Source organism: Xiphophorus maculatus, chromosome 11 (assembly GCF_002775205.1).
Source record: "Xiphophorus maculatus strain JP 163 A chromosome 11, X_maculatus-5.0-male, whole genome shotgun sequence".
Classification (NCBI taxonomy): Eukaryota; Metazoa; Chordata; class Actinopteri; order Cyprinodontiformes; family Poeciliidae; genus Xiphophorus; species Xiphophorus maculatus.
The window spans coordinates 21,596,894-21,609,960 of NC_036453.1; the positions used below are offsets into that span (position 1 = coordinate 21,596,894).

The window sequence follows — 13,067 nt, forward strand, 5'->3', positions numbered from 1 at the left end:
TCTGTGTCTAGTTAGCGCTACATTTCCATAAAAGGTTCAATTTCACTAACCAAACTGAACAGAGACATTTTTCAAACCGTTTTGTTTCCACAGATGACCCAAGGACTTGTACATGGTGGATCTGCTCCTGCTTTTCTACACACCACTAACGTCCCACAGCAAAGCACCATGGGATACATTCAGCAGCAGCAGCAGCCACAAACGCAGCAACTGCCACTTGCACAGCAGCAGCAGCAGCAAAGGCAGTACCAACATTCCCAAAACCAGCAAGGCAGTGTTTCAGACTTCAGGAACATGCTAACGCGGTAGCACCGAGGACTTCATCTGAATGCTGAGGATCTGCCTCTCTGACGCCGCCCTGCAGGTGGCAGCACGCCGTCGATCCTCCTAATTCACGGGGGGTGGGGAGGGATCCGGCCTGCACGTCGTCATAGTGACACCACAAGTAGAGGCTGCGCTGACCCGACGGCGCCCGCCGGATCCGAGGACAATCTTGAGGCCTGGCGACGGCTGGAACGAGTGGATCATCAAAGATGTTTGAAGAGAAACAAACAAACAAACAAAAAAAACTATTTTAGACCGACAAGTGGAGGTTTTCTTCTAGCAAAGTTCTCATATAAGTGTTTGCACTTTGGTACCCCTATCTCCCCGGAAGTAGAATATTTATTTATTTTTTACCTAAGATCAAACTTTCTGCTCTGTTCCTGATCTCCGGCTCAGCTCCCCTCCTGTGGTATGACGCCAATCTACTTGTGACACTTTATTTCCAGTGAAAATGGAGAGTCTGAGGCGAGTCCTGTTGTCCCCTCCGACCCTTTGAACCACGATTTAGGCATGTCGAGTCACTACAGCAGAACTTTACACGACAAAACAACAAGTGCAACGACCACTTTATCAAAAGGCAGGTGCGACGTAACACGCACTACAGCTGGAAGCTGGAGGTCTATCTAGATTTTTAAAGCCTCAATCCGGGACTGAAGGAGCGAGGGGTGCCGCAGCCGTCCCACCGCAGATCTCTGCAAACTGAAGCGGTCGCCGCGCAGCACCGCTGGGAGGCGGGGAGGACGAATTGTGCCTTCAAACGTGATAACGTTCATGTTGTGGTTCGATTGGTTGTGTCTGATTATGGCTTTAAAAATCCAGCTCAGGTCCATTTGGAATATAAAAGGTATATTTTCGTAAGAGCATAATTTGTTATTAAAACATAAGACATCCAGATTTTCTAATTAATAGATTACCTATATATATATATATATATATATATATACGTAGTAATTTTTGTGACCTCTATGTTTCAGTAAGTCCTTACTTTCTGAGCAGTGTCCGTTTCAAAAAGAGTCCTTTTTGAAATCATTACACAACACAAACTACCCATTGGAAATACAAGCTGGTCTTATTCACAGATGTTCTGACAGAAATCGCTCCGATATGCTCAGAGGTACATGCCAGGTCTTGTGCTCGCCCCATTTCAGAAAAGCCTCATGCACACAAGAAAAGCGTAAATTCATGTTCCCAGCAGTCCAGTCAGCTGCTTTACGAATGGAACCTTGCACACCGCCCCGGTAAAGATGCGTAAAAAGCCTTCAAATAACTAACACAGTAACTTCACATAGTAACACAGCATTAAGAAAACCCCGCCTGTAATTTGATTCATGTTGGAAAAGAAAGGTAAAAAAATATAAGCTCTGCAACAAACAGTGGCATCTTGAGATCACCAAGTCTCCATGGCAACCTTTAGATGCCATGTAAAAGTTGCCACACAAACCCCTACACGTGTGGAGTTTGCAAAAAGCTGCTGGGACTTAAACTGAAGCAGATGTCGTTTGGGTCAGATCCGACTACTCTTTAAACTTTGGTCATCCATGGACAACTTCTCATTTCAGCTGGTCTTGGTTAGCCACTTTAACTTCAACTACCTTTCAACCACATCTAGACATCTGAAGAGTATTTATACAGACAGTTTTTATTTAACTTTTCCCCTTTTCATCCACCATAACCACTTGGGTTAGGCATAAAACAAGAGACATAGATTGGAGAAAGAGTTTTGCCCACTGTTTAGTATATAGGAGGATCAGTGATGCTGTGGGCCCGTCCTTGTTGGGAATCTGGGTAGCCTAGCCTGCATGGCATTTTGAATCCTTTGCAATATCAGGACATGTGATGTAAAAATAAAAGCGTGTTGATTTAGCAAACTGAACAAATGTTTTTTCTAAGTGTTTAGTGCGAGGTGATGCTTCTGCGGCATAAGATGAATTTATTTGGGGGCTTTTTACACATCTTACAACAGGGGTGCGAGTCCAACCGTCAACCTGTTCTGCGACGGCTTGTTTGACTATTTCAGAAGGCTACAAATTTCCAACCAGGTGAACGGAGTTTCAGATTGTTGCCTGCGACGGCTTCATTCACACTAAAAAAAACACAGACGCCTCTGTTTATTTTACCATTCTACATTGAGAACTTATAGAGCTACTTCCATCTGAAAGACACTACTTTACGTTAGCGTGGTGAAAGAACACGTTTCGGATTCTGTGGAGCTACTTATCGGCTGTTGCAGCTGCTCCCCTTTGTCTCAATCAGCTTGGAACAGACGAGCGTGTGCAGGAGCCATTGTTTTGATTGTCTCTGTTTTGTGGATAATACAGAGACGACGGTTAACAGAAAGAGGATTGGAGTGTGTTGCTGCAGTCTGTCCAGGAAGGGGAAAAAAAGAAAACCCATTAAAACATCACAATTACATCACCGTACAAAGACAATCAGCAGAATATACTGTATTTAAACTGCCTGTACCACAGTGTGACTTCACAATTTAGAAAAAGATTTAAATCCTATAACGTACTCCCCTCGCCCCCCCACCTCTCTTCTGGATTTTAATTGCACATGTTGTTTCTACACTTTATAGAAAGCAGCACAGGGGGAGCGCAGAGAGAGAAGGAGGGGAGGTGTTTGGTGATGAATATGAAAGCGGCTCCGTCCAGCGCCGGAGCCGCCCACGTTGCACGACAAAACGTAGCGAACTCAGCATGTACGTTCAGTGCCGTTTTTACACTTTTTTACGTGCAATGTCGATTTAAAAAAAAAAACAAAAGAGAGAAAAAGAATGTTAATTTATACTGTTGGAAATGTTTCCAAACAGATGTACATAGAGGTGTATAATAAGCAGTTGTTGCCATGTAATTTATATGGAAGTATTTTTTTAAACGGAAATGTCCTAACATTCCTTTAGCAGTATTTTTTGTTTTTTAAAAGTTTGAAGCGCGTCCTCTGAAGAGTAGGATTACACAGGACTTTTATCTGCATGGGGATGCGGTGCTCTGGGCCGGAGGCTCCCAAAGAGACTGAACTGAAGGGTCTGATAGTCACCTTGAGGAAGAGATTAAACAAAAAGAAAATAAATCTGAATTTTTATTATTGCAGCTAATTCACCTAACAAAGGTACGAAAGAAAAAAAAAGTGCAATTGTGTAAACATCATGAAGTTCGGTTGTTGTTTTTGTGGCAGAAGCCGTTTCGTTCAGCTCCGATCCGACGTGTGTCTGCTCATAAAGGTCCAGTTTTACGGGTGCCATAGATGTCTGTGTTTCTGTTTTCGTGAAAATGTCACGTCATACAGGTGCGTGACACTGATATTATAAAAAATGTTTTTATCCATTTCAGTGACCTAATTCAAAAAGCTGCATAGTCATTGCTCAAATAACACATTTCAGGCACTTATTTCTGGTAACTGTAAAGATTTGGGGTTAAAGTTAATTGAAAACCAAAAATTGATTTATCAGAAAAATAGATTTTCTTGCACAGAAATGCTCTGCTGATTTGCCAGATGTCCAGCAGCTTGTCCCTGACATGTGAGCCACTAAGTCATCGTTGAAGAGGGAAATATAGAGATATTAAGAAAAAGTTCAGTGGAAGGAAAAAAAAAACGTTATTATTGGTCCTATGTAATATTGCAAATGTCTCAGAACGCGAATTTTGTGTTTATTAGCTAACAAGCCAAAATAACAAAAATTGCAGAAATTATTCTTGAGTTTAACTTTCTAAATTTAATAACGGAATAAATACCTTTTTTTTTTTCAAAGTAACTAATAATTTTATCATGCACCTGTAAATCTGTGACAAAGTAAAAGGACGATCTTGCAGAATATCAGCCTTTCTGGCAGGAAACCTGGTTGTTTTTCATTCAAACACATCATTCAGAGAGTAGACAAAGCACCCCTTATCATTTTGTTTGCCTTGCTGTGTTGGATCAAAAGCAAGTCTGTTCGTCATCCAGAGCCAGAATCACTCGGGTTTGGATGCGAGTTAATCTGTTGAGCTTGATGAAGGGTGTAAATAATCTGGTCGGACCGTTTTCGTAGTTAAGTCGCTCTCCGTGACGACGATTGCCGCACCTCTTCTTTTTTTTTTCCCCTTTGGCTTCTCTTCATTACGTTTTGACTGGTGTTCATCACAGGGATTTCTTTTTTAAATGTACGTCAGTTTGATCACATTTAACTTGTACTTTTTTTTTTTTTTCCTGATTTGTATCATATTGACTGTCGCCTCAGATGTGAGCGTGGGCAGTCGGATCCGATTCTCTGTGTAAGAGTTGCCAGGACATGAACAAAAAACCCTGGCGTCTAGTCAATGCTGCAGTTTCAGTGCAGAAACAAATATATTATATATATTGTATTATAAAATGTGGAAAAAAAAACTTTAGGCTACATAGTTGTTTATTTTATAGATTACATATATGTATGTTATGATTTTAAAATTAAAGTAATTTTATAACAGATTATGAGATGTCTGTTTTTTGTCGTTTTCTCTAAATATTTACCATAAAAATAAGAATTAAAATGTACTTTACACTGCATATATTTTTAGAATGCGTATTCAGTAATATACATCAGCCCTGAAATTGTAAAAGATATAAAACAAATCTTAAAGAGAGCGAAAAACAAGACTGTTGTGTTTTGGTTTGGCCTGTCTCTATGGTAACGTCTCTGAATCAAAGGCATGCCAGGAAGGGTGCCTCCATAGCGTTTTGCAAGCAGTGTTTTCTAAAACTAGAAGGCCTTACAAAATGTCAACAATCTTATTTAGGTGTATTTCTACAAACCTTGCTGAAAACTCCTTAAATCCTTTAAACAGAACCTTTCTGACAACAGGAAGTAGGCTCAAAGATCCCAAAAGCAACACATCCTGTGCTACTAAAGAAATTACGAAAGCAAGTCATTAAAATCTACTAATACTTGAATAAAAGTCAACATTTTCTATGCATGCCAGTATTTTAATCGTAAAAAATACAATTTACATTAAGGTCTTTTTTTCTGTCAAAAATAAATGTACATGATTTAGGATGATTAGAAGAAGTTGTCCTTTTTTTTTTTCTAGTCGAGTGTGACATCCATCACTTTGTACACCTTGTCGATGAGGATTTCCACTTTATCTCCTCCCAGCTGACACAACTCCAAAACACACACCACGTGTGTGTTCTCCAGCCCCCGGGCGGTTGCCAAGATCTCCTCTGCAAGAAGGCAACCAAACGTTGAAGAAATCAAAGCTAAACGTTCGACTGGCGATGCTGGAGAAGATGAGAGGAGGGATTTATTTCTCCTGTCGCTACCTGACTCCTGGGGAGTTAATTCTCCGTCTCTGGCTGTGCTGTCGAGGGGGCAGAGGAAGCCTGATGAGAGGCAGGACAGCATCGAGTTGTCGTGGGGGTCCCGAGAGAGACCAACGGCGCGGGGGTCGTCGGAGCGCACGACGGGGAGAAACGCAGCGTCGACTGCGATCTGCTTGTTAATACCTGACAGAAAAACGTAAAAAGAATTCTAACCAGGATTAGTGGGCCATGTTGAGAACGCACACACTGAAAAGAAAAAGATCTACCTTAACAATAGTTACATTAATTCTATGACTAATCATGATTAATTGGTTATTCAAATAATTGTCAACTAATTTAGTAACTGATTAATCGTTAACTGGAGTATACAGACTCAAAAAGGGCCATTTGCTGCAAAAGCAAAACATACTCAGAGCAGTAATCAACCCAGAACTGCAAGAGAAATATACACCTTTTGCATTTAAAATTAAAAATATTTGTATATATGTTTTATTGCATTTTACACAATAAAGATTTTCATTTTCTTAAAGAAATTGATTTTTTTGTTTATTTGAATCTTTTAATGTATTTCTAACACTGTATAAAAAAGGTGGTTAAATAACAAATCTGCAGCTTGTGCCATTTTTTTTATATATATGATTAATCGTCAGAATAATCAATAGAAGAACTAAAATAATTGGTAGTTGCAGCCCTAATGTTTTCTGTCATTTTCTTAAGGTCACACAGACCTCTGACTGCATACAATGTTTTTTCCTGACAGTAGCTTCCCTCCCTCAGTGTGACTCACTGATGACGTGACGCATCACAATAAAAACGTAAAGGTCAGTCAGTTAGTTGTTACGGTTATAAAAACTGAAAACATTTTTGTCTACAAAAGAAAAACAGAAACATTTTCAGAGTCATTCATAGCAGGTGAAATGACAGGGGAAACAGGACTGAGCGACTTTGCTCTTACCCAGTATGGTCAGCTGGTAATGACCCGGGCAGGGAGTGTGTGGCGGCGCGTCGGCAGCCGCCTGCGGCGTCCAGCGCGTCGGCTGAAGGTTGCTCCACTGCAGCAGGGCGCTCTTCTCGTCGAAGGTGAACCTGCGAGAGATGCTGTCCTGATGCAGGCCGCCGTGACGCAAATGCTCGGAGATTTCTTCTCGCTGCTTTGACCAGCTGCTGCTCTCCCAGGACGGAGCAGCGGAGTCTAGTGGGACACACACATTACAGAGAGGCACACACACACAGCAGCGAAACTGAAGCAGCGAGTCACTCACCTTGACATTCCTGCTGCTCATGCTGAACCTCCTCATATGCCGAGGCCGACTCCTCTTCTTCCTGCTCTTCTCCTTCTTTCGTGTTTTTGTATTTCAGCCTTCTGGGAGCAAAGAAGCTAAGATTGGTTGTAACTTTTAACTAACAGATAAATGCTCATGGTTGTAGCTTAATTACCTTTTAGTGGGGGTGCTGGCACAATTTAAGGAAGAAGGTACGGCTTTACTATAAAACACGACGTCAAATTTACAATTACCGATTAATTATTCAGCTTACAAGCATAAAAAAAAATAGGAATCAAATCCAACCTGAATTGATTTCTCCTTTTCCTTGTGTTAGCTTTGCTCCTGTCAGAAGAGGGAGACATCAGACAGTCTGCGGGATCTTTATGTGTGTCTGATGAATAATTCTTGGGCTCATTTGAAACCTGAAAAAAAAAAAAAAAAAACAGCAGCAAACGTCTTTAACTATTTCTTTTGTTACCATTACTGAAAATACACTGTAAATTATAAATCTCTTACCTTCTTTGGGTAATTTGTGTAGCGGATTGCCGTGATCTCTCCCTGAATTGCCAATTTTTTATGCTCCCTATATTGAAGGCTCTCTAGCTCCCTCTTCAGGTCAGACACAGCAACCAAAGGAACTTGGCCTTAAATAAAAGAACGGCATAAAGCACAAATCTGCACCATAACTGCTAAAGCCTTTAAAATCAATAAATAAATCACTCAAATCACCTGCTGTATACGTCGCTGACTGTGAAAATCTCCGTGGGGGAGGAGGGTAACAATAATGGCCGCCAACGGCAGTTTTTTGGAGGACAACGTTGTCCTTCAGAGTCTTGGTCCACTGGATGAAGCTCTTCACTCTGGGGTCACTCACATATGGCTGGCCCTTGTGGTAACCTGTTGAAGGCCCACACCGCCCCAAAGCTTTAATCCTGTCATCCTTCTCCGGTCACACTGTCACGTGATTATACCAACCTGTGATGAAGATCTCGGTTTCACAGCTGCTTGTGAGGTAGGGCAAAGACCCTTCCGCCTGACACACCCTCATCTGAGTGCAAACAAGGTAGGTCACTGTGGAAGACGGAGCAGAGATGAGACAGCAGCCAAATACAATGCCTTGTTTAGTGTATTGGTTTATAATTATTGGGAAGACAAATACATTTCCACATTTATACCTAAAACTACTTTGTAACGCCAGTCCCTACATGAACTTTCAAGCTCTTGTCCCATTAAAGGCTGTTTGTCTAGGACAAGTTCAAACAAAGCTGCAATATGTAACTAAGTAAATATATATATATATATTCTTTACATATTTGTTAAAACTGTGTTGTTATGACTCCTCTGCCTTCTTCCTGTGGTCCTACTGCTACCTGCAGAAATACACTGCTCAGTCAGAAACAACCAATCAGGGTCAGGGGGAGGGTCTTAGCGGTGTCACTCACCCTCATGTACACTGCTCACAGCCCCTCTGTTAGGCTAGTTCTCCACAACAGAGCCTGATGTGAATGCCAGGCTAGTTAGCATGGCCACTGATGTGGGCAAATAAACAGTTTTCCTGGAGAGGTAACTTGTTTCTCCGCTATTAGCACATTGAGCAGCGTGAACATGAGGGTGATTGACAGCACCAAGATGGCTCTGATTGGTTGTTTCTGACGGGGCGTAGTGAATTTCTGCAGATGGCAGCAGAACCACAGGGAGTAGGTTTGGTATCTTGATTTTTTTTTTTTTTTAGATTATTTGTCTCAGTGTCACAACATGGTGGCAGTTTTACTGAATATGAAAATAAACATATTTTATTTGATAAAAGTTACCTACTGCAGCTTTAAGCTGTCTTACAATTTCCACTGCATGGTCACAGGTTCACATTTATCTGCTACTTCGTTTTGCTCCATCACTTGAAATTCCACTGCCAAAAACTGACTTTTGGGGTGTAATATGACACAACGTGTCACATCTATAATACTTATAAAAGGCAAAGTATGAGGTTATGATTTACTTGGACAGATTTGACTGAAGATTTCAGGTTGCGACGAGGAAAAAAGTTCCAGAATAAAAGGCCGGTCAGATGTTCCATCCACCGAATGAACCCAGCGATACGTCCAGTATTTTTCTGGAGCTAAAAGTTAAAGCACAGCAATCACTACATGACCAGTCAAAGTGAAATTACAGAGGCTTTCACAATGTGAGTAAATCAAAAAAAACTTTTACCTTTACTCCCTTTACTCCTGACTCTTTCAACACGGCCAACAAATGTCACCAAACCGATGACGTCACAAGCGGAACCGTTCGAAATCTTCTCCAGCTCTGACCTGGAGCAATCGAGAAACCAAAGAGCAGCTTTTGAGCCAAAAACTGTTGGATTATGGCATGAAAACATACACACGTGACGCGTAAATACATTTTTATTAAAGCAGCGGCTAGCGTTGATCACCTGGTGGTGAACTGGTAGGACACCTCTGGCAGGCCCCACTGTGGGAGGACGCTCTTGGGTGAGACCACAGTGATGTCTGCAGCTGGGTTACGGGGGTTCAGGCAGATTTCTACAAGGAAAAACGTTTACAGAAAAGAAATAAAGTGCAATCAATAAAAAAAAAATCCCCATGGCAAGTATGAATTATTATAATTCCTATAGCTCAGCTTTTGCAATTAAATTATGTTCCTCAACTCAACATCTCAGTAGTATTTAGCTAAATGTAACACTCCTAAGTTCATACCTATAGAGGTGAAGTTTTTCATTCGATGGTGGTCCATTTGTGGGCGGGATCTGTTTGAGTAGCTCTGCTTCAAGGTGTAGTTTTGCAGGTACAACACAGTGCCGACGTTCATCCTGAGGTAGTACTCAGGACAGAGCTCGTTCCAAAGCACGAGCGACATCGTGCCGCTCTGGTCGGCGACTTCGAAGTAAGTCTGAAATATCACAAAGTGCATATTTTACCCGGTATCGCAGTAAAATATCAGGCAAATACAGACTAGAAAAACAGATTACGGGTAAACCTGTAAGTGAAGCTCACCTGGTAGGGGTAATCAATCTTCAGCCCAAATTTCCCATAATACCTTAACCTGGATTTGTGGATAATCTTCACCAGGAGAGGGAGAGGTTTCCATGAGACCCTGAAGGATGACTCCAGAGAACTGAGGAGGGTGACCTTAGACACTGAAATAAATATATTACATATTATCAGGATTTCACTCCTTCTCCTTTTCTCATGTACATTTTGCATTATTGACCTTATTTCTTGTTTTATTTTAACCTTCTATGTAATGTTTCACTCTAATCTGCCGAAGAGCCCTTAAGACACTCCAATTCTCCTGGTGCACCATGAAAATAACAATACATCAATGAAATATGATTTGAAAAAGAAGAATCATTACATTTTATTATAAGTAATGCTACACTTAAGGAAAATTAGGAAAACGCAAAGTTTACATTTCTTTAGAACTCAAGCCTCTTTTTTAAATGACATATATACAGTATGTACCTATATAATTAGCTCTTTGTAATTTACCTGAATTTTTAAGAGCTATTGCAATTTGAGCAGAGGTGGACAGAGTACTCAAAAATTGTACATATTTTTAGTCAAGTAAAAGTAAAAAGTAGCCATCCAAAAAATTACTCAGACATTTTTGATAAAAAAAAAAAAAAAGTCTACTCAAGTACTGAGTAAGTGATCAAATTATCAATCATTGAGTGATTGATAATATTCAAAAACGTTACTCAAGTAGACAAGGTTTCCCCCAGAAAACTTGCTAAGCCCGGTGGTTGGGTGCTAGAGCAGTCATTCGTCCAGCGGCCCGTCGTGTTTTTGAGTTAAAAAATGTTTAAAGTTGACAGGAAATGTGAAAATATCATTTGACAATTATGTGTTATTGAAAGACTGGAAGATTAACACCTGAACGCCAACTATAAAATCTTTAAAAAATGCAAACATTTTTTTTAAAAGACTTAAATAAATAAGCAGTGCTTAGCCTGGTGGGGGCACAAGTAAAGCCTGGTGGCCCACCAGGCTTATAATGTACTGGGGGAAAACCCTGAGTAATTGTAATTGAGCAAATGTAACTAATTACTGCCCAACACTGAATTTAAGTGACAGAAAAAGTGCAAAAACAACACAGCAAGAAGCAGAGGACAGCAGGATCTCACCGTCCAGGACTGGGTCCGGTGAAGCAGACCCGGAGATCCACATGTCTCCCTCCGGGTCGTCGTTGTTCCACAGAGACAGGTAGTGTTTGCGGCTCACCTGCAGCGGAACGTCACTCTGCAGCACCACGCTCCTCTCCATGCCGTGTTTTACCAGCATGGGCAGTGAGCTGGGGTTGTTAATGCGGGGCAGGAGAGAGGACGTCTCTGCGCTGCCCTCGACCTTCTCGACGCAGATATAACCGTGCCCCAGTCTCCTCTCGTTGTAAACAAAGGAGCACTGCCTGACGCTGACGTCCGTCCCGGTCCTCAGGGTGTTTCTGTGCACCAGGTGGTTCAGGCTGGGGTGAAGGAAGCATTTGGCTCGCCAGACTCCGTCTGTGATCGTCACGTCGTAGCTGTAGCTGTCAAGCTGCTGACCCTCGGTCGGCTCGGACAGGTACCTCTGAACGGCAACAACGGCGACAGGAGCCGCCTCCTCGGCCGTGAGTTTCAGGCTTTGAGTGGAGGGTAATCGCTCCAGCGTCCGCTGGAGGAAAGATTCCTGAGGAAGACCGGCTGCCATCGAAGAACAACGCGAACTACTCTCCATCACTGAACAGTTAGCTCAGCAGGCGTTAGCTCATGTTAGCCTGTTTACCTCGATGTGTTACACACCGCTAAAATGATTCCCATCAGCCAATGGAGTACCGTAAAATACTTAACACCTTTCAGATGACGGCGGTAGGGACGCTTTAGTTACTCTGGTAACCGCTGGCTAACGGTTACAAACTGTTTTGGTGCTCTTTGATGACGTCATCGTGTGCCGAAGCGAAGTACGGATGAAAAAATAATAATAATAACTTGCTTGAATACATTGGCATTAAAATACTTTACAATAAGTTGGACAGTGTAAACAAGAGATTGCTATTTTTGAAAAATCCGCGCTAAACTGCGCAAGAACTGGCGTCACTTCAAGAGAAGTGACGCCATCTTTGCGACTGTTCGCCTGTTATGGCAGTTAGTTGTAACATATAATCGGACATCACTGCGCTGATTATGAAATACAAATTTCCCCCCCTAAAATGATAGTTACTTGCTCGAATAAAAATGAAGTGGTAGAGGTAGTACTCATTGTGGAAAGGATAGTTAGACAACAGTTTACGTTAGTTTTCAAAATGAAATGACTGAATCACTTAAATGATCAAAATATTAAACATGGACTATGGTGGACCAAAAACGCTGCAATGACAATGAGAAATATGATTCTGAACCAACAGAGCAAATGTATTACTAGTATTATCGGTAGTAATACGTTTAATAATAGAAATAATAATATTTATTTATCGCAAAAGTTCAATTTAAATACTTCTACAAAATTATGTATATACATATATATATGATTTTAAATATTTCTGAAATGGGAGTTTTTGTAGTAGAGAATTTGTTATCAGAAAGCTGTTTTTCCGTGAGTTGAAATATGTTTTCTGAGCAGAAAGATCAATGCATATGAATGTGAAAAGTTTTTTTTGTCAACAAAAACAGATACTCTGGGTAATTTAACATTGTGAATATGGGAGATGTTATTTTGGATTGTTTAATTATTAGAAGAACTTACTCGTGGATGTGTGTGAGCTGCATTGTCTGCTTATTATATGCACAATTAGTTTACCATACATCATACCTAACATATTTTGATTTAAAAAATTATTTAAATGCTGTGTGCTTGACTAATTACTATTTTTGAACAACCCTGTTATTATCAATGTTCTGATGTAAAGGTGAGATTTTCGAAACATTTAAAATTCACCTTGAAAAATATGTCAAAGCTGCAGCTGAAAAAAAAACACTTTTACTGATGTGCTCCATAAGAATATGTCTTAGACACAGTTTTTTTCCCCCTTTAAACACTAAGTTTTAACTTATGCCTTAAGGCACATTTTGATTGCCTGATTAAAAATTGTTACCTTGCTAAAGCAATTTGTGGAGCCAGCAGGGGGTCACTGTTTGACTCCAAAATCAGAAATGAGTTTTTACAAACAAATCCATTGGAATTGAATGTATACTGTATATGGATAGTGATGATA

The 13,067-nt window shown here is 40.8% G+C and overlaps 2 protein-coding genes across 9 annotated transcripts in view; one reads left to right on the forward strand and one right to left on the reverse strand.

Moving 5' to 3' along the window:
- LOC102229614 (neuronal PAS domain-containing protein 2-like) overlaps positions 1-3,928 on the forward strand; it is a 47,484-nt gene extending 43,556 nt beyond the window's left edge. For all 6 annotated transcript variants that reach the window (XM_023342055.1, XM_023342056.1, XM_023342057.1 and 3 more), the window contains one exon: positions 94-3,928. In XM_023342055.1, coding sequence (XP_023197823.1) covers positions 94-309 — 216 coding nt within the window. In that variant the 3' untranslated portion in view covers positions 310-3,928. The remainder of the gene's footprint in view (positions 1-93) is intronic.
- Positions 3,929-4,494: 566 nt separating this feature from the next.
- c11hxorf57 (chromosome 11 CXorf57 homolog) lies at positions 4,495-12,333 on the reverse strand. Of its 3 annotated transcripts, none has more exons than XM_023342060.1 (15): positions 11,005-12,333; positions 9,875-10,017; positions 9,578-9,770; positions 9,295-9,403; positions 9,072-9,172; positions 8,860-8,979; positions 7,839-7,934; positions 7,593-7,760; positions 7,380-7,507; positions 7,167-7,285; positions 7,036-7,083; positions 6,861-6,958; positions 6,554-6,790; positions 5,599-5,781; positions 4,495-5,499 (listed from the first exon to the last, which is right to left on the reverse strand). In XM_023342060.1, the coding sequence occupies exons 1-15, from the start codon at positions 11,591-11,593 to the stop codon at positions 5,363-5,365; spliced, it is 2,469 nt and encodes an 822-aa protein (XP_023197828.1). In that variant the 5' UTR covers positions 11,594-12,333; the 3' UTR covers positions 4,495-5,362. The 3 variants fall into 3 exon arrangements, with proteins under 3 accessions (XP_023197828.1, XP_023197827.1, XP_023197829.1); XM_023342059.1 differs by having other exon boundaries at positions 6,861-6,961; XM_023342061.1 differs by lacking the exon at positions 7,036-7,083 and having other exon boundaries at positions 6,861-6,976.
- Positions 12,334-13,067: the final 734 nt, after the last annotated feature.